Source organism: Sus scrofa, chromosome 1 (genome assembly GCF_000003025.6).
Source record: "Sus scrofa isolate TJ Tabasco breed Duroc chromosome 1, Sscrofa11.1, whole genome shotgun sequence".
NCBI classification, from domain to species: Eukaryota; Metazoa; Chordata; class Mammalia; order Artiodactyla; family Suidae; genus Sus; species Sus scrofa.
In genome coordinates, this window is record NC_010443.5 from 135,561,325 (window position 1) to 135,581,995 (window position 20,671).

General features: G+C 38.1%; 1 protein-coding gene and 1 long non-coding RNA gene across 12 annotated transcripts in view; one reads left to right on the forward strand and one right to left on the reverse strand.

The window, feature by feature from the left end:
- LOC106506797 overlaps window positions 1–18,514 on the reverse strand; it is a 39,522-nt gene extending 21,008 nt beyond the window's left edge. The window contains exons 1-2 of one of the 2 annotated variants that reach the window (XR_002345585.1): window positions 16,774–18,514; window positions 8,872–8,956 (exon numbers count right to left, since the gene is read on the reverse strand). This is a non-coding gene — a long non-coding RNA (uncharacterized LOC106506797). Of the gene's footprint in view, window positions 1–8,871; window positions 8,957–16,059; window positions 16,612–16,773 lie in introns of those variants that run through there. The other variant, XR_001302355.2, reaches the window with a different exon arrangement.
- DPH6 (diphthamine biosynthesis 6) overlaps window positions 16,234–20,671 on the forward strand; it is a 445,353-nt gene continuing 440,915 nt past the window's right edge. For 9 of the 10 annotated variants that reach the window (XM_021098165.1, XM_021098179.1, XM_021098184.1 and 6 more), the window contains exon 1: window positions 16,612–16,664. In XM_021098165.1, coding sequence (XP_020953824.1) covers window positions 16,642–16,664 — 23 coding nt within the window. In that variant the 5' untranslated portion in view covers window positions 16,612–16,641. Of the gene's footprint in view, window positions 16,665–20,671 lie in introns of all 10 variants that reach the window. The other variant, XM_021098213.1, reaches the window with a different exon arrangement.

Below are 20,671 nucleotides of genomic sequence, written 5' to 3' on the forward strand. Positions count from 1 at the left end.
CTTCCCAACAAGTGCCTCCACCCTAGAAAAGAAATGTAGACCCTTGGTTAGGAAATCTTGTTTAAAACTTCCACAAAAAGTTTCTGATATTCTCTTCATGCTTTGGTTTGAGTTCAAGCACTAAGCTTGTTTTTTTTTTTTTTTCTTTTTTATAAGCTTTACAACAAAGAGCCCATCCCACAATCTTTAATCATCATTGTTGCCATAGTGATCAAATTCCACAACCATGTGATCTCCTAATGTCTTGCCCTAGCTGACACTCCACCCAATATGAATACCAGTGATAATTTGAGTAATTGTGTTGTAACTGCATGTCACAGAATACATTTTCTGACTCATCTTCTTCACTTAATTACCTACTCAATAAACTTGTTCAAATTGAGTCACCTCATTTTTTGCATACCAATACAATCTCTCCCACAATTGCTTCCCCAATTATTTTACTTCTTTGTATTCTTCATAGAATTTCAAAGTATTTAATATCAATAGCTAAAAGGCTCTCATAACAATATTCAGTGACAACTTGTTGAAGTAAACTAATTTCCTTAAAAAAAAAAGAAGAAATGCAGCCTGATCTTAACATCCAGATTAATTACTTTGCTTTTAATGTCTGTTATTCAGCCTTTCATCCATTAACTATCTTGAAGAGCTTTACACCAGGCAAACAAACAACAGGAACTGGAAATATAACAATAAGGAGGTGTGTAGTTTCTTCTGTTTGCCCTCTCAAGGCCATTCCTTCATTCTTTGCCTTTTCTGTGCCGCAAGGGGTTCTTCTCTGTGAACTGCATCCCCATGCTTCCTTATTCTCTTTCTGTGAAATTCAGCCAGTGGGAGGCACTGGTAGGAGATGGCAAAGCAGATGCACAAAAAGATTTCCCTTTCTTTGTGCACTATTATAGTATTGACTGTATCCTTCTATCGCTGCAACTGCTATTGAGAGATACTTCCTCCATCACTCCAGTATCTAAGAAGGTCCATTGACACCGTCTTCTTCCCTTGTCTCTTCAGACTTATGGGTACTATTATCTTCCTGGTGTTGCTAGTTTCTGGGAATCTCAAGGTCCCTTGGTGATTCCTTTATCTTAGCCTCAACCCTAAAAAATCATTCAACTTCCTTCAAATCCCAAGTTTCCTGCTATTACCTTTACTGGTACAACAGAATAGGACATTCTTTACCCTCATTAAATTGACAAGGTAGTAGGGAATATAGATATTTAACGTATTATGACTGGAAATCACAGGTGGGAAAGACAGAGGGATATGTTACCTAGCCTGCAATGTACAGGAGGGTTTGTTGTATGACATGGCTTTTTTTTTAAGGGCTGCACCCTCAGCACATGGAAGTTCCCAGGCTAGGGGTCAAACTGGAGCTGCAGCTGCTGGCCTATACTACAGTTAAAGCAACACCAGATCTGAGCAGCATCTGCAATCTACACCACAGCTCACAGCTCACATGCAGGGCCAGGGATCGAACCCGCATCCTTGTGGATACTAGTCAGATTCATTAAACATGCTGTATAACATGTTAAAGGTCATATAGCCAAGGTATAAAGGGAATATGTATGTAACGATATTTTGAGTCTTCTGCATCTTTCTATCAAAGAGGTCTATGAACTAAAATTATTTGAGAATCTTGAAAAGTGACTTTAAGAGAAAAAAATTGCTATTTCTGTATATGTTAGAAAAATGTAAATTTTGCCTAATTCAATTTCATAGTGAATTCTCTTTGACCTAATACTCCTTAGAAGCTATTTCTACACACTTGCCAAGTCGCTGCCCATACAAACTGGCAGGATTAACTCCTCCCTGAGATAACTCAGTGGATTCTGAATCTCAGTGACCTCTAAAATCTCCGTGGTTTGCAACAACAAAGGTTTACTTCTCAATTACATAAATTGTTTAACACCAGAAAGCTAGGGGCTTTGTGTCAGGACCTACACTGGTAGAGCAATGACAAGTCTCATTACCAATCTCTTGGCAGGTGAAAAATAACCAGTGAACCAGGTTCAGCTTTTAAAAGTCCTTGCCAGAAGTGACTTCTGTCACCTCTGCTCATTTAATTGGCTAAAATAAATCATGTGATCTTTGGGCAGAGGGACTTCTTTTGAGAAGAAAAATAGAACATTTGGTGAATAGTAATAAAAGCTATTACAGCTATCAGATGGGATCTTGCCAATAGACAGTAAGCATGCAATCCTGAAAAGTCTTGATAAGTCTTAGGAAGCAAAAGTCTTTTCCATAAGATATAAAATTAACGTTGTGTTTTTAACTAGATCTAACTTACATGGGCAAAATGTTCTGATCCATCTACCCATTAGTATGCTGCACTAATAGCATTAGAATATTTCAACTGATTGGACAATAGTTGCTGTGCATTTTGAAAGAGGGTAGAATTAAAGACATACACATTTCCTTTTTCCTGAGAGATAAAAAGGACTCAGTGATGAAGAAAAAGAAAAAAAAAATCCTATAAACAAATCAGGTAGGTTAATTATTTGTTCTTCGTTAATTTATATCTTCACCTTTTATTTCTAAAAACGCTGGAGGAGAAGTTCCCATCGTGGCTCAGTGGAAATGAATCTGACTAGCACCTATGAGGATGCATGTTCATTCCCTGGCCTCACTCAGTGGGTTAAGGATCTGTCATTGCTGTGATCTGTGGTTTAGACTGCAGGAATGGCTTGGATCTGGCATTGCTGTGGCTGTGGCGTAGGCCAGCAGCTAGAGGTATCCTGGGAAACTCCATATGCCTCGAGTGCAGCCCTAAAAAGACAAACAAACAAACAAACAAACGAAACACTGGAGGAGATTTTAGAGAACAATTCTTCCTTTTTTATTATCAATATTTTGAAGTATTAAATCAAATTAACATCCACTATACTTTTTCAAAGAATGTCTTCTCTGTAAAAAAAGCATTAATTTTTCAAATTCAGAACACAAAATTACATCCATTCAAAATAACAACTGTGTTAAAATTATGTTTGTACATAGATTAAAAATAAAAATTATATGTGGAAAAATTAAAATCAGTATTTGTAAGGAGATACAGAAGAATGTTTTTGTCTAATTTCTAGAATTATAATACCAATTGTGCAATGAATAATTTTAGGAATTCATTGCCATTTATTTATTTATTTATGTTTAGGGCTGAACCTGGGCATATGGAAGTTCCTGGGCTATGGGTGGAATGAGAGTTGCAGCTGCTAGCCTACTCTATAGCAAGAGCAACACCGCATCAGATCCACATCTGGAACCTACACAGCAGCTTGCGATAATGCCAAATCCTTAATTCACTGATCAAGGCCAGGGACTTCCACATCTTCATGGAAACTAGTCAGTTTTTTAAGCTACTGAGCCACAACAGAAGCTCTGCCTATTATTTATCAACAAACATCTCCCATTCTTTTGATTACATCAATGCTTATATAGTAAATTTTGCTTGCTTAATCCTATTTCATTTCTGACATACTTTTTTAACTGTAGATAAGTTCAATCACACCAACTATATGTTCTCCTTCCTCACAAATAGTTCTAAAATATCACTTATTCTCCATGTATATGTACATACCCAGATATAGAAATAAGAAATGAAAAAAATATTAGACTTATGCACACTCATAATCCAAAATATACATTGCTAAACACAATAGAAATTTAATCTATTTGGTTCTATAAAATGTGCAAACATCTTATTGATGAAATGAAATCTCAAAAAGAAAATGGCCATAGTTAAAATGTTGCTCAATCCAATTCTAACATACTACTATAACTGCAATAAAAATTTTCCAAGTTTAAATTCTCTTTTCATAGGCTTCTTTTTTTTTTAGTTCTTCTTGCAAATTGCTCTACTTCAGAGAAATGTTAGTTTTCCATTTAAACAAACTCGTTTATTCAACTCTTCCTGTTGCCATTGAGTCACCATTTAGAATTTAATTTGTTGGATTTTTGAATTCATCTAATTACTCAGAAATACACAGCTGGACAGAGAAGGTTATTCATGAACTTTTACCAGAACCATGAGATATTGCTATGAATGATTACAGGCTGTATATGTTCCATGATGAAAGAGAAGTGACAGATGGGCGTGATGTTTATGATGCTCCCAATATTTTCAAAGCTGTAGCTGACCAGTTTCAAATGATTGATTTAGAGTCTAGGGCATTTATATGTTTGGACAATAATTTAAAGGACTAAAAATAAGTGTAACATTGAGTCTGATGTCATCACATTTTAATCTCATCTTACAGAGAAGTTTTTGATGAAGAGAATCAGTGGCTGAATGTGTATTCTCTACATTTCTTGAGAAATGTCTTTTTCCAGTGAGATTTGAAGGAATACCTTTTTTTTTTCTTTCTTTAATGGATTATTACTTAGCTCTAGAAATTGAGAATGTGTGATAGTATATGCTATCACTTTTTAAAAATTGCAGAGGTGACAGTTTTATGATCCTGAAACTTAAAATCTGGCTTGAGAGTCAGGAAACCTGGGTTCTAGACCCTAATTAACACACTGTGTAGGCAAACACTAATTAACTGATATATCTATGTTTCTGTTCTTTCATTAATAAAGTGAAACGAAAATATTTTCTTCCTATTTCAAAAGGATATTACTAGGATATATGAAACAGAACTTGTTAAAGTACTTGGCATTAGTCCAGAAAAAAAGATGATCCATAAATCCCCATTATAGTTAAACAACACTACATATCCCACTAGACCAGAAACATTTTCCTAAATAAGAACAATGTATAAAATTATAGAGAATGAATCTATAAAGAAACATTTTAAATAAAGTTAAAGATATCAATTTGTCACTTTGAATAACTCTAAATTTCTTCTATGAGGCAATTTTATAGACAAAACCTCTGGTAATGGAGATTGAAATATTAGTCTTATTTCTAATACATGGAATAGGTAGCAATGAACTATAAGAATAATTTTATATACATCTCCCACTTACTGAGACATCTTGAGAGTAGAATCTCTAAGACTTGGTTGCACTTTTGGGGAGGATAAGGGAGAGGGAGAAGTTAGGAATTACCTTGGAGACCAAATAGGTGGAAGGTGATATCCTCAAAAAACAATAAATTGTGAGTTAGGTTAATGGTGTAGGAGTGTGACGTGTTAAGATAGTGATCCTAGTTTTGAATGTGCTGAAGATGCAGGTGTCTGGCATTCTTTAAATTAATTACATTCCAATCTTATTTTAGAGGGGTTTCACCCAGTCATATTGGCTAGAATTTGAATACCCTGGTGTTCTTGATAGAGACCTTAAAAAAAAAAAAAAACTTTATTCTTTACTATGCTGTAGTTAAAAAGAATGAGATAGAGCTATATATAGTGATTCAAAACAATGCCCTAGATATATTTGGAAAAACAAAGTACACAGCAGTGAATATAGTATGCTCCCCCTGGTGAAAAATAAACGTGATATATGTTTACATATTCATAAATTCATTCTGGAAAGATACAGAACAATGGGTAATGTGTTGCCTCACAAGAAGGGATCTGGAGGACTGGAGGTCTGAGGAGGGAGTGAGACTCATTTTATTCCTTGCTTTGAAATCTACATTGTCTGATTATGCATAGTCACCCCAGTTTTTCACACCCAGTGTTTGCGTGGTACATGTTTATATTTTTCATCCTTTTATTTTTAACCTGTCTGCCTCTTCACATTTAAAGTATCTTGTAAATATGATCTAGTTCGATCTTCCCTTCTTGTCCAGTCTTTCAACCTGCATTTTAGGTATTTAGACATTGACGTTTAATGTGATAATTGATATTATTGGATTTAAATCCACCATCTTGATATTTGTTTCTGTCTAATTTTCCCCATTCTCCTCTTTTTTTCTGCCTTTCTTTGAAGGAGTACAGTATTCTTATATGAGTCTCTCTTAACTCCTTTTTGGCATAGTAGTTAACTATGACTGGTGTGTGTGCGTGTGTGTATATACTTTTTTTTTTTAAGTTTCTGGGCTAGGGGTCGAATCAGACCTGCAGCTGAGGGTTATGCCACAGCCACAATAACACTGAATCCTAGCTGCATCTGGGACCAGTGCTGTAGCTTGTGGTAATGCTAGATCCTTAACTCAACGAGCGAGGCCAGGGATCAAACCCGCATCCTCACAGAGACAACATCAGGTCCTTAACCTGTTGAGCCACAATGGGAACTTTTATACACATATATTTAACTTACATCATAAAGTAAATATGGATACCCCTATTTCTCAGATGAAGGAAAAACATATTACTGAAATTAAAAATAAATATCTCAGAACCAGAATTCAAACCCAGGCTTGCCTGACTCCAAAACATACATTCTAATTTCAGGAAAATACTGTCATAACTTTCAATCTTGATATCATCTGAAGTCCATTACAAAGGCATAGGATAAAAACTGAATTGTTATTGCATTTTGAATTATTGAATATATGCATGAAAACTAAGAGATATAGAGTCTCAACGTAATGATTACCAAAATTTAGAAATAAAGAATATGGTATTATTATCTCTCCCTATTTGAAACTAAATAGAGGAAAACAGAACAATGAAGAAATTAGCTGCCTGCAGAAGTAAACCCTTAAGGCAAAGTTTTAAAATATGTTGCTGATAATATTAATGTGTAATGCAAATTTTATTTCAGATATTTATAACTGACCAGTGCCTCACTGAAATCAATACAGTATTTGAAAATGCAAATGCCACTTAAGATGGTTTTGGAGGCTTTAGCCTCCCAATAATCTCTAATGCTCCCCTCAAATAAACTCACAACTTGAATAAGACTGTGCTTAATATACAAATGCAGTTTTAAGACAAGTCCCCTTGCCTTCATTTTAAACTATATAGCCACTCCTAAAACATTTTTTATATAGAAATTTTAGAACTCCCATTGTTTGGGAAAAAGAATGAAAGTAAAAAGATGCCCTACCAAAGGATGTAGATATACTAATCTCCTTCAAAGTTTAATTCTAGATACAAATACTCAAACATACATTTATATTTTGAGAACCAGAATTGATAAAATTATACCATTTATCAAATAATAAAAACAGGCTCCATCTTTAACAATAACTGCTTTGTTAATTAAGGTATTAATGGCATGCAATAAATTTTACCTATTCTAAGTATACAGTTTGATGAATTCTGGTAATTGCATACCATTGCATAATCACTTCTACTATCAAGATGTAAAACAGTTCCTTCACCCTAAAAATTCTCCTTAAGTCTTTTGCACTTGATGAACCTTTTCTCATTCCTGACTCCAAGCAATGCTGATACCCTTTCTATGCAGGTAGCTTTGCCTTTTCTAGTATTTCATAAAAATGGAATCATACAAAATGTAGTCTTTTGAGTTTGACTTCATTTCCTTTAGCATGCTTGTAAAATTCATCCATGTTTCTGTGTATATTGTTGAACAATATACCAATATTCTATGGTATGCACATACCATAATTTGTTTACTTATTCATCAGTTGGAAATATGAGTGACTTTATGTTTTTAGCTGTTATAAATAATGCTGCTATGAATATTCAAATATACCATTGCATGGATATATGTGTTTATTTATCTGAAGTAAAAAGTAGGAGTGGAATTGCTGGGTTATAAGGTAAAATGTATTCAATTTTATGTGGCACAGCCAAACTGTTTTAAACAGAGGCTGTGCCATTTTTACACTCCTAGTAACAATATCCTAGAGTTTTAGTTGCTCCATATCCTTGTTAACACTTAGTATTACCAGTCTTTACTATGGCCACTATTCTATTTTAGTGGGTATGTGCTGGTATCTTACTGTGGTTTTAATTTGTCAGAAATGTTTCAAGAAAAGGATTTATCTCCAATTTGCCTTTCCTTCTGACCAAAAAAAAAAAAAAAAAAAAAAAAAAAAATCAACTGACTTATATACACTCTGGTTTATTCATGAGTCTTCCATGATGCTATGTAGCTTTCATCATTTCCCTACAGCCTTATCTACACTGGAAGAATGGGAAAGACTAGAGCCTATACTTTTCTATAACTTCATCAAAGTATTGCCTACCTCTGAGACCTAGCCTAAAGCAATCAGGTATCCTGTTTCCCTCCCTTCCTTCTTTCCTTCCTTCCATTCGACCAATCATCCATTCTTCCAAATATCTACTTTATTTACAAATATATGTGTTAATTTTGGAAAATTAACTGATATAGACGGGTGTACATAAGAAAGAAAAAAATATCCATTCAGTTTTACCTCCCAAAGACTACTGCCATTAACATGTTTTTCCAGGTCTTTTTACATAAAATTAAAATAGACTATGTTATTATAATAAACAATTTATTTCTTACAACAATCCTGTGTGGATCATATTTTAACCCCACATTAAAGATAACAAAACTAAAACAAAGAATTCTTCAGTACATTGTCTCAGATTACAAAGCTTACTAAGTGGCAGTTCTGACAGTCAAATGAGGGAGTCTGACTCTAGAGTACAAGTACTTAACCTTGATTCTGCACTGTCTCCCATATATGTGCCGATATATATGTGTGTGTGTGAGTATTCTTTGTATGTTAATACAATCATATTGCAACTCATGGTTATATTTACATACTAACAAATAAGGGTGTCCCTTTTATAATTATTTCATAATTTTGTAGAGATGTACTGTGCTACATTTACCATGACATAATTATTTAACCAATCCCCTAATTATTGATATTAACTTATTTTCTGTTTTTCAATATTATAAACAACATCACTAAGAACATTCTCTGTACTATTCTCCAAGTATCTCCTTAACATAAACCCCTAATGATGTGAATGCTTAGTCAGAGTGTATGCATGTGAAAGATTTGATATGTAGTCCCAAACTGCCCTCCAAAAAAGTTGTACTTACTTCTCCAGCAACTAAGCATGAGATTGTTCCTTTCCCCGTGTTCTTGCCAACATTGGTCTTTACCTTCATCATAATCTCTGCTAACCTGAAAGTTAAGATATCATATGTTATTTTATTTCATTGACTTGTTAATGGAGCTAAATTGCTAGCCTTTTAAAATGTACAGGTAATGCATATACATATTTATCAAAAAGTCAAACAATACAGACATGTGAAGCAAAAGGAGAAATCCCATGTCCCATTTTTCTCATAAGCAGTATCATGTTAATAATTTAATATATATCATTAAAGAGCCTTTAATACTTACTCATATATTTATGTAAATATGTTTAATTTTCCTTTGACACAAAACATCTTCTGCAACTTGCTTTTTATACTTGAAAATATGTCTTAAAATTTTTTCATTTTTCTTTAACTGTTACACATTATTTTACTGTGTGGAAGCACCATAATTTATTTAACTAGTTCTGTTGATGAAATTTAGGTTAATTACATATACACATGTCAATAAATGTATAGTAAGTAGCTACTAAATACAAGAACAGTTCAATAAATGAATGAAAAATAATTATATAACAATAAAATATAATAATAAATAATGTTATAGGTAACATATGGTGATTTTAAAGTCCCTGTCTTGATATTTCCATTTTGCAAATAATGCTGCAGCAGACATTCTGGTACATTTTTGCACATACACAACTGCAGAATATTTCTGTAGGAGTATAAGCATTTAAAATTTTGATAAACATTTGAGTCATCTGCACTGATGTTCAAGGACATGGTAATTTTTATTAATCTGGAGGCTGGATTCTAAGATCAAGGAGGTGCCATCTTTTGGAACTCACTTCTGGGACAGCACAAGAGCTGTATCTCTCTGATATCAAATCAGGTGTTTAACATAGGAAATGCAGGGCCCATCCCTGTTTTTTGAGGAGGTCCCTGTGACACATTTCCTGGCAGACTGGATGTGTGATCCTTCACCACATCCCTCATCTTCTCTTATCTCAGCCTTCTTCTCTGCCACCACCAGCCCATTTGGCCACTGACATGGCATATATTTACATGATTTGAAAAGCAGCAAAGAATAAGGAGGAAGTAGCTCCAGCAGAGAATGGGGACAAAGCTGCTCTTTGCCATAGGATCTGCCCCTACTCTTGACCTGACTTTGGCAAGGCTTCTTCTGGAGGAGACTGGCTGGACCAGGGCAACAGGTGGCTCTGGGCTCCCAGCCCTCTCTCATGTTCTAGATGCGGGGAAACATTCATCCCAGGAGAGGTGTACATTGTTCACTCCATGGCTTTAAGAGATCTCTACTCTCCCACATTTCCACTGAGAAGGGATGCTGAGCTCAAGTGCCACTGAAATCAGGGAATACACAGCTAGCTATCAGCTTACCCTCACTAGGCTTGCCATGCCCAAGAGTCCAGCATTTATGGCTTTTTTTAAAAAAAGTAATGCTGTATACAAAATGTTTAGCCAAGAAAAATGAGTACTGTTTCCTTCTGATTATGACAAAAAGGACTAGACTTCAAATGTGATAAATGCATGAACTTGTTCAATCATTAATTTATCTTGAATGATAAAGGAAATTTATCCAGATTTTTTTCAAATTAGCCAAATTTGTTGAATATTAAATATTGCATAACTCAAATTATCCAGATCTAATTTAGTTTTCTTCACCTTTCTGTTTTGAATTTTCATAAAGAAATGAAATTTAGGAGTTCCTGTCTTGGCACAATGGTTAACGAATCTGACTAGGAACCATGAGGCTGCGAGTTCGATCTCTGGCCTCACTCAGTGGGTCAAGGATCCGGCATTGCCGTGAGCTATGGTGTAGGTTGCAGACGCGGCTCGGATCCCACGTTGCTGTGGCTCTGGCGTAGGCCAGCAGCTACAGCTCCAATTAGACCCCTAGCCTGGCAACCTCCACATGCCGCGGGAGTGGGCCAAGAAAAAAAGGCAAAAAAAAAAAAAAAAAGGGAAATGAAATTTAATTCATAGTTTATATTTATAAACGCATTTTATTAAAATATTCAAAAGCTTCTAATATAAATGGTACCATTTTCTATAACTAAAATAAATGCAGGAGTTCCTGTCGTGGCGCAGTGGTTAACAAATCCGACTAGGAACCGTGAGGTTGTGGGTTTGATCCCTGGCCTTGCTCAGTGGGTTAAGGATCCGGCGTTGCCGTGAGCTGTGGTGTGGGTCTCGGACATGGTTCGGACCCTGCATTGCTGTGCCTCTGGCTTAGGCAGGGGGCTACAACTCTGATTCGACCCCTAACCTGGAAACCTCCACATGCCACAGGAGTGGCCCTAGAAAAGGTAAAAGGACATAAATAAATAAATAAATAAATGTAATAAAAATAAAATAAAATTTTGATAAATAAATATCATAGGCAATCAATAAATACCAGTTGAGTAAAGGAATAAAGGTTATTCTCTAAAGATAAATTATGAAATTAATAATAAGCAGGTACATTTCATTTGCTATGCACAGTAATAACAATTTTAAAAATTAGACTCCGATATCAAAAAAGGAGTTAACTAAAATGAAGATCTCTATACAATCTCTTAGAAAATCTGAAATATGATATTCAGTGGCAGATATAGTATAGTGGTTAAGAGCATAGACTTTAGAGCTAGGCTGCCTAGGTTTGAATCTCTGTTCTGTCACTTATTTGTTCTAGGATTTAAGACTGAGCTATAGACTGAAAGTTTGTGTCACCCCAAAATTCTTATGTTGAAGCTCTAATCCCCAGTATCATGGTATTTGGAGGTGAGGCCTTTGGGAGGTAATTAGGAAATGACTTTGGACCCTCATGAATGGGATTAGTACTCTTGTAAGAAAACTTTCTCCACCCTGGGGATACACCCATCTACAAGCCAGGAAGAGAATTCTCACCAGAATCTGATCATATCAGTATTCTGATCTCAGACTTCCCAGCCTCCAGAACTATTAAGAAATATCTGTTGCTTAAATCACCCAGATTAGAGTACTTCGTGAAATCAGCCCCAAATGACTAATACAGGCAGATTATTTAACTTCTTTGTGCTCAGTTTTCTCATCTGCAAACAGGAATAACAATGTATCTTACTTCATAGGTTTGCTGTGATATTTAAATGTCACGACACCATAAAACATTTAGAAGAGTGCCTTGTCCATATAAGTTGTCATTATTAAAATAAATGCATCAGACACTCATATAATGATGCCCTTAAATTGATGCTCCAAATAATTATTTAATTCCTTTTTTCCTAAATCCTCACCAGGAAACTATCTGATAACTCCCTACATGGCATGATTCAGGGAGATGCACTGGCTTGAGATGTTAATCCTTTCAAGATGTCGAGAAGTAACTACCTGCAGAGTCTTAAATTTGATTATCTGAATCTTTATCAATCATCTCCATCTATCATTGAGATGTGCTGCCAAGGAAGCAGAATTCAGTGACAGCTTGCAACTTTTTATTACCAGCAACAGTGTTTGGCTATGAAGAGTTTCCCCTAAGTAAACTGGCAAGTGACTGAGATTTTTTGAGGCTGATTTTCCACTCACCTATTTTGTTGGCTCTACAAACTAATCCATAGTCATCTATAACCATTTGAGATTGAAGGAAACTCAGAATGCCTTTGAGAGGTGAATCTTAGGCAAGTCATTTCAATACATTATAAAAGGAATTACTTTAGACTATTTGCTATGAAATCTATTGACTTGTTGACATTGACTGGGCTGCAGTTGCCTTTACACTAGTGATGTAGAACAGGGATCTTGCTAAGCCAAATTTTCTTGAAGTTTGGGCAAATTATTATCAACAAATGTTCATTCCTACTTAAAAACAGGTTTTCCTTATTAACTTACAAGTCCTTTTTTACTTTTCTTTTTTTTGGGGGGGCCGCCCCTGTGGCATATGGAAACTCCTAGGCTGGGGGTCGAATCAGGGCTGTAGCTACCAGCCTGCCCCACAGCCACAGCAACACAGCATCCAAGCTGCATATGCAACCTACACCAGAGCTCACAGCAATGCCGGATCCTTAACTCACTGAGCCAGGTCAGATATCAAACCCACATATGGATACTAGCTGGTTTCATAACCTGCTGAGCCACAATGGGAACTCCCGCCAGTCCTTTTAAAAACACTTCATCAAGTTTCAATGTTAGTGTGTTACTATGTTCAGGATTGATATATGTGTTTCAAAATAAATTAAAGCATTTTCTTAAACACACTGGTGTTGAAATTACTCATTTTGGCTTTTCATGACACTGGGTAATCTGGTATCATCTTCCTCCACACTTGTAAATTCTCTGGCCAAGAATCAAACTCACATATAACAGATTAATAGGAAAAAGGCATACGAGTTTTACTAAAATGTCTTACATGGAAATGGGAGACTTCACAATAGAATAAAGTCCTCCCCTCCCCCTGACCCTGTCAAAGATGGCAGAACCTACATGCTTCTACAGTAGGTTGGAACAAGAGAGGTAATTGTGGAAAAGTAAATAAACTATGTGGAGACATGAAACAAGGATAATGATTTGTATTTTAACAAGTTCTGTTCACTCAGATTTCTTTTGGCCTTGATTCTCCACTTTCCACCTCTGGCAACGAAAATGTTTTTTTCCCCACCAAGTACAGGAAGGGCACTTTTTACATGGGAGTTTTATCTCCTGCTTTCAAAAATAATAAGGTCAGAGTGCCCTTCTTGCATATGCTATTTCTCAAGTGCCCTCAACTTAAAATAATCAGTATACCAAAATGGCATATTTGGGGATGACATGTTCCAAACACTTGTATCTGTCATCCCTAACTAGATTGCAGGCTCCTTAAATATTTGACTCGAAATGGTAAATACCACTATTATAGAACTTTAAAATTGTATTTTAGATGCTGAAACTGGTCTGCAGTCTGTCACTGCTCTAGTTACCCATACTAAGAGTAGTAGAGTTAATAAGAACATTCTAGTATAACAAAATTGAATGTTATATACTGGGTACAAGTCTAAGTTCCTTACATGTATTTATTTATTTAATTCATGACACTAGCATCGTTCTTCAGAGATTTCTTCCTCTCACATCCCATATTTAATCCATGTCACTCTATTAGCTCTACTTTCAAAATAGAGCTGGAATTTTCCCACTTATCACCAAAATTGCTATTATCATCCTGATTCCACGCTCCATCATTTCTCTCCTGGATTATTGCAAAAGCCTCCTAATAGGTGTATTCTCAAGACGGCAAATGTCATTCTTTCAAAGTTTTAAAGTCCTGCAATGGCCACTCACTTCACTCAAGGTAAGAGGCAAAGTCATTAATGTGCCAATAAGAGCCTATGTCACTGGCAAAGCTCTTTCTGGGGTTCCCTGGAAATATAAGATGGAATCTAGATGATAAGGTCTGACTTCTTCTTTTGTGCTTTGTCTAGTTACACTTCCCTATAGGGGTCGTGGGCAGAGGCCTTGAACCTAATACATGGTATTACAGTTCCCAGAGTACAACCCGACTTGGTCAAGTTGTGTGCAGAAGCACTTCACAGGACACCTCAATTCAAGATGGGGCAGCATACTGGGTACAGAGATGCTGTGCCTGGCACTTAAGCCTGAAGTGTTCTGAGCAAAACAGCTGTGCCCCTTCCTGCTGACAAGAACCCTATAAAGCAGACCTGCCCACCCACGGCCTGTTGGGAAAAGCCTGTCCTCTGGAGCCAAAGAACTCATACCTTCTACTCTTCCATCAAAGAATTAACCTTTCCCAGAGTTCCCTTCATGGTGCGGCAGAAACGAATCTGACTAGGGACCATGACATTGTGGGTTCGATCCTTGGCCTCACTCAATGGGTTAAGGATCCTGTGTTGCCGAGAGCTGTGGTGTCGCATATGAGGCTCGGATCCTGCATTGCTATGGCTGTGGCTGTGGCTGGCAGCTGTAGCTCTGATTAGACCCTGAGCCTGGGAACCTCCATATGCCTCGGGTGCAGCCCTAAAAAGCAAAAAAATAAAAAGAATTAAACTTTCTTTTGTTTCTGAACCAAATCAGACAAGAGGACCCTGGTTGGAGTCTGTCTGGAAGGGTTGGTAATAACACCTATATGATCATCCTCCCTCCATCACTGTGTGAAATGGAGAACAGCAGTTGCCATCTGCCTCTACTACAAGGATTACATCCTGAGTCCCTGCATCTGCTGACCCTCAACACCCCCTGAAAGAGCTCAGGGTAGAGATCAGGAGTGAGACACTCTGTGCTCTGAGAAAACTGGCAGAACGGATATTCAGAGTTAGATATTGTCAGGAGAAGATTTTCTGAGCCCAATTCCTGAATCTCCTCATATTTAAAAAAGCACTAAAATCCTTCACCATGACATCTACTCCTCAGACTAGCAGTAACCTTCAGGAGACTAACAGCAACCTTCTGCAAAATGTGTGCCTGGTTACATGTACCCCCTCCCCTCCTCCCTTCACCAAAATCACATATATACTAACATTCCACCCTACCACTTTAGAGACATTCTCAGAGCCATCTGAAATGTTATCTCCCAGGCTTAGTCCTCATTTTGCTCCCAATAAATCTTAACTCACAACTTTAACGTTGTGCATTTTTTTTCAGTCACTCTGGGCCTTGTCTGCTCTGCTTCAGCCACACCCACCACAGACTTTTTTCCTCCACAAACACATACTGCACCAAAGGCCTTGGTTCTAGTTTTTATTCTGCCTAGAGAACACCAACGCAGCTGCCTCTCCTCTTTCAAGTTGGCAACTTCTCCTTCCGCCTCCTTCCTGATTCCTCTCAAGCTCTATTTTTCTTACAGCACTTTAAAAAAAAAAAAAAGTACCATGCATTTGTTTTTTTTTTGTTTGTTTTTTTAAGCTGTACATTGTCTGCTCTCCCCACTCCAATATAAACTCCTTGAGGGAAGTAATTCTTACTTTTTTTTTTTCTTTTAGGGTCACAGGTATGACATAAGGAAGTTCCCAGGTTAGCGGTCTAATCCAAGCTGCAGCTGTTGGCATTATGCCACAGGAACGCTGGGCCCTTAACCTACTGAGAGAGGCCAGGGATAGAACCCAAGTCCTCATGGATACTATTCCGGCTCCTTACGGCTGAGCCACCATGGGAGCGCCAGTTTTATTCACAGACGTATCCCAGGAGCCTAAAACACTGCCGGGTACAGGAAAGACACTCAATGGATACCTGGTGAATCAATTTAGAAGTTGGATTTTCTTTCTGTAAGGCCACTGCCCTTTGGTGATGAGCTTCAATCCGCTTCTGAGCATCTTTATCACCAAAGAACTCAAACCACAGGGAGCCCAACGATCCTGAGAGAAGCCCCAGAAGTAGTTCTGCGGGAACTCAGGAGACAAAAACTAAAAACCTAAAGGATGCAGGTCCTGTGCTGTGGGAGGCTGAGAAAGTAAGGACAAACTTCCTCTCCCTCTGCAAGTCCACAAGAGCTTCAACTGGCAGTGTGAGCGACTTGGAACTTTCTCCTACCAAACAAACCCTGATCCCCAACCTGGGCTCTGCGACGCGGGCCCTACCCATCCCGGGCAGCTTCAGTGCCCTCAGTTAGGTGGTTAGACCGCGCCTAAACAGTCTTCTTTTCTAGGCCAGGACGTCCCTGCCACAGGGACAAGGCGCCAAGGTGGGGCATCCTGGACACCCAGGTGTCCTGGCGGCGGCCGCAGGGGCCGCAGAGCCGATTGTCTGACAGGCGGCGGAGCGGACACCCGGGCGAGGCCCCGCCCTGCCGCACGCACGCGCACTGCGCCGACCATGAGGGTCGCGGCTCTGATCAGGTAACACGGAACTGGTGCCTTCCTCCTCCCTGACAGTTTCTTGTCCTTTCCTGCTGAGGTGCTAGAGCTGCTGCCGCTGCTACTCCCGCCGCCGCCGCCGCCGCCGTACCCCGGCTGTCCCTGGAGGAGCCTCATGTCGGGCTCTCGGCGTCTCCTCCCGGCCGCAGGAAGAGGCGGAGCCTTCGGGCTTTCCCCGGCCCGGCTAATTCCCGGGTCCCTGGCTGGCGCTCCTCCTCTCTGCTGGTCACTGCCTCTGGTCTTCTGGCCCCCAAACTTACGTTCACAGTGGCCTCAGTTTAAAACTGCTGATGCCTGGGTTTCACTGCCAGAGGCCTGGCCTAATTCCTCTGACCCGGTCCGGAGTCGGATTTTTAAAAGCCGTAATGGGCTGTGAAGTTTGAGAGGCTCTACTTAAGGCCACTCACTCAGTCACCCTTCCCTTTTCTCGCCTTCTTCATCCTCTTGTCTAGTTCCCTGCAGTCCCTGCCTTGTTCCCTAGGTTGTCACCAGCCCTGCCCTCTCCCACAAAAGACCACCTCTCCCTCGCCTGCCATCCCAGTAGTGACTGGGCTGCTTAGGACAGGGATGTATTTTTACCTTGGTGCTCAAGAATAAAGGGACTTCTACCCGTTTTATCCCAAATCCAGTTGCAGTTGCTTTGGGCACTCATTGTTTTAGAGTGACCTAGTGGTAACATACCCCATATTCCGAAAGGAATTTGAAATCTATAGTAACCCATCATATTTAGGTGTCTAAAGAAAGTTCTATCACAACCAAAGGTCAGTTTCAGTGTCTCCATTCTCAATCTGTAAACCCAAGCAAAAGGAAACAAAATAACATGCAGAAGGGAATTTAGACTACTTAAATATTTGTTTGATGAGATTTGGATCTGTATAGAGTGATGCATGGAATCATGTGTTTTCTTTTGTAAGCCCATTGAAGATTTAATGAAAGTTTTTATTCTGTGCCCTAGGTGATTAATACTGGCTGACAATAGTGTTTCCTGTTAAGAACTCTTGATATAACATGCTAATTCCTTCTGCAGTTATAGTATATTCACGTTTATTTTACCTCAGTGCCATGGTTAGGATTCTAGACTTTAGAGTCAAGAGAATTATTTTTATTAACTAAATTTCTTCTGTAAAGTGAATGATTAAGCTTTGACCATTATGGACTTTATTTAATGTAGATAAACAAGGATAAAAGGCAATCCAGGATATGAGTAATTCGCATTCACATGCAATTTGCCAAAAGTTTAACCATTAAACTAAGACACCTAACTAAAAATCTCAGAAATGTTGGCGGAAAAGAGAGAGGAAGATTGGTATAATCCATTGCACTAAATACTCTGAATGTGCATGCATTACTTTTATAATAAAAAAGCAAATTATTTAAAAGCAGTGTTGGAAAATTCTTGCTTTAATGTTAGATCTTTATAAATTGTTGAAAGACATGCTGTAAGTAGGAATACATAACAATACATACTTATGAATGCATACATAATACATATATATTTGTATTCATATACACTTGAATGTATTTGGAATTAAACCCAATACAGCGAATCTGTTTACAATATACATATGTAGTGTGTGTATGTGTGTGTACTAGAGATGGGATAAGCGTGTGTGTTCTAGAGAGTGAGTGAAACCAAGATTCTTACATATCCTTAGACCATGAAGGGCATTATTTTCCTAATACACAAAAGATTGAATCATTGAATTTAAAAGAATTAGTTAGGCCATTCTCTAGTTTTATAATGAAGCATGTAAACCCAAGCACATGGACTAACTTAGCTTAGTATCTCAGAATTGGGCACTAAAATTCTTTTTTTTTTTTTTTTTGTCTTTTCTAGGGCTGCTCCCATGGCATATGGAGGTTCCCAGGCTAGGGGTCGAATTGGAGCTGTAGCCACTGGCCTACGCCAGAGCCACAGCAACGTGGGATCCAAACAGCATCTGCAACCTACATCACAGGTCATGGCAATGCCTGATCCTTAACCCACTGAACAAGGCCAGGGATGGAACCCACAACCTCATGGTTCCTAGTCAGATTCGTTAACCACTGAGCCACGATGGGAACTCCAGGAACTAAAATTCTGATCTTTTGTAGGATGTCTTACCTAACATGCTTATGTACTTTGTGATGTTCTAAAAGGTAACATGCTCAGCATTTTACAAAGCTATTTGAAAACCTTTTGCTCTTAGAGTATTAATTGGACATTAGTGTGCCACAAAACACAACTGGGGAAATACTATTTTACAATTCTATTTGAAATGATAGCATATTTTAAAATAGAAGGCCAAGTTCTTTTTTTTTTTTTTTTGGTCTTTTTGCTATTTCTTGGGCTGCTTCCGCGGCATATGGAGATTCCCAGGCTAGAGGTCCAATCAGAGCTGTAGCCACCGGCCTACACCAGAGCCACAGCAACACGGGATCCGAGCCAAGTCTGCAACCTACACCACAGCTCACGGCAACGCAGGATCTTTAACCCACTGAGCAAGGGCAGGGACCGAACCCGCAACCTCATGGTTCCTAGTTGGATTCGTTAACCACTGCGCCACGACGGGAACTCCAAGGCCAAGTTCTGATTGTGGATGATACCCTTTAATCTTTAATATTCTAAATATTCTAAAGAATTAGATGTTTTTCCCTGTGGAAAAACTTCAATAGGGGAAGTTGTGGAAGATGTACTTAGGGGAGTATCAGAATCCGAGGAGACAGCCTTCTTCCCCCTGGAGAAGTTCTGGAATGACTGTTGTTACTGATCAGAGTATGGTAGAGGCAGACAGATGTTGGAAACTAAAATACAAGGCAAAAGGGCCAGCTGCTAGGATAATCAGACTTCTAGTTTCTTTGCTTATGAATAGGTCTAAACTTTATGTAGAAGTGCATTTGCAGATCTTAAGCAAAGATTGGAGCAAAGGGAAATGGGAGGGGGGAAAAAGGAAGAGAGACAGTGACAAAAGAAAGGAAGAAGCATGAATAGTGAGAAGCACTGGACTATTAAACCAAAATAGTATAAAGGTTGCCATTCAACCTTGTTAGAGATGAACTACTACTGGTCTTGACTAAGTGATTTGCCTTTACCTTAGGTAGGTTTGGTACCAGAATTTAGAAGTCCCTGCCAATCTGATTACTAGATTTATGACTCAGGCCTTATCCTGCCATCATATGTAGTGATAGCTAAAAGTTGAAGTACTGATAGTATTGATGTTAAATTTTCCTAGTATAATTCAGCATTTTGCTTTCAACCGCTGCAGAATTTGAACCCACCAAGTATATCAAACTTTGTCATTTGATAATTTGGTTGGATCCTAAATCTTTATTGATTCTTTAGTTGGACTGGGTTTTTTGTTTGTTTGCTTCTTTTTCTTTTTAGGGCCACACCCACAGCACAAGGAAGTTGGAAGTTCCCAGGCTAGGGGTCAAATCAGAGCTACAGCTGCGGGCCTATGCCACAGCAACATGAAATCCAAAATCCAAGCAGCATCTATGACCTATACCACACTAATGGCAACACCAGATCCCTGACCCACTCAGCAAGGCCAGGAATGGAACCTGCATCCTTGAGGATACTAGTCGGATTCGTTTCCACTGCACCACAATGGAAACTCCTAATTCTTTAATTGGTGATAGTAATTAGATGTTAGATTTCTTAAAGTAGAACAGATATTCTTTTCTACTTTTTCATAGACATTTCATCTGAGGAGTATATATAGTAAGTGTTTAACTGGAAAGTAAAGTTAAATCATTTTTTATTTGCAAAATGCATATATATTGCTTATATATTAAGCAATGCCACTATCGCAAACCAAAATTGCCATTTTTTATTTAGCATAGTCTTTGTTATAATGGCGTATAATTTCATAAGCCCTTGTGAGTAGCAACCTTAGGTATTCAGGTTCATTTAATCAGTTGCATAAGCTATGGAAATTAACATGGTTTTTGCATTCTGATGTTAAAATAGTCCCTCAAATATTCTGAAAAATAGTGTGTTCTCTTTT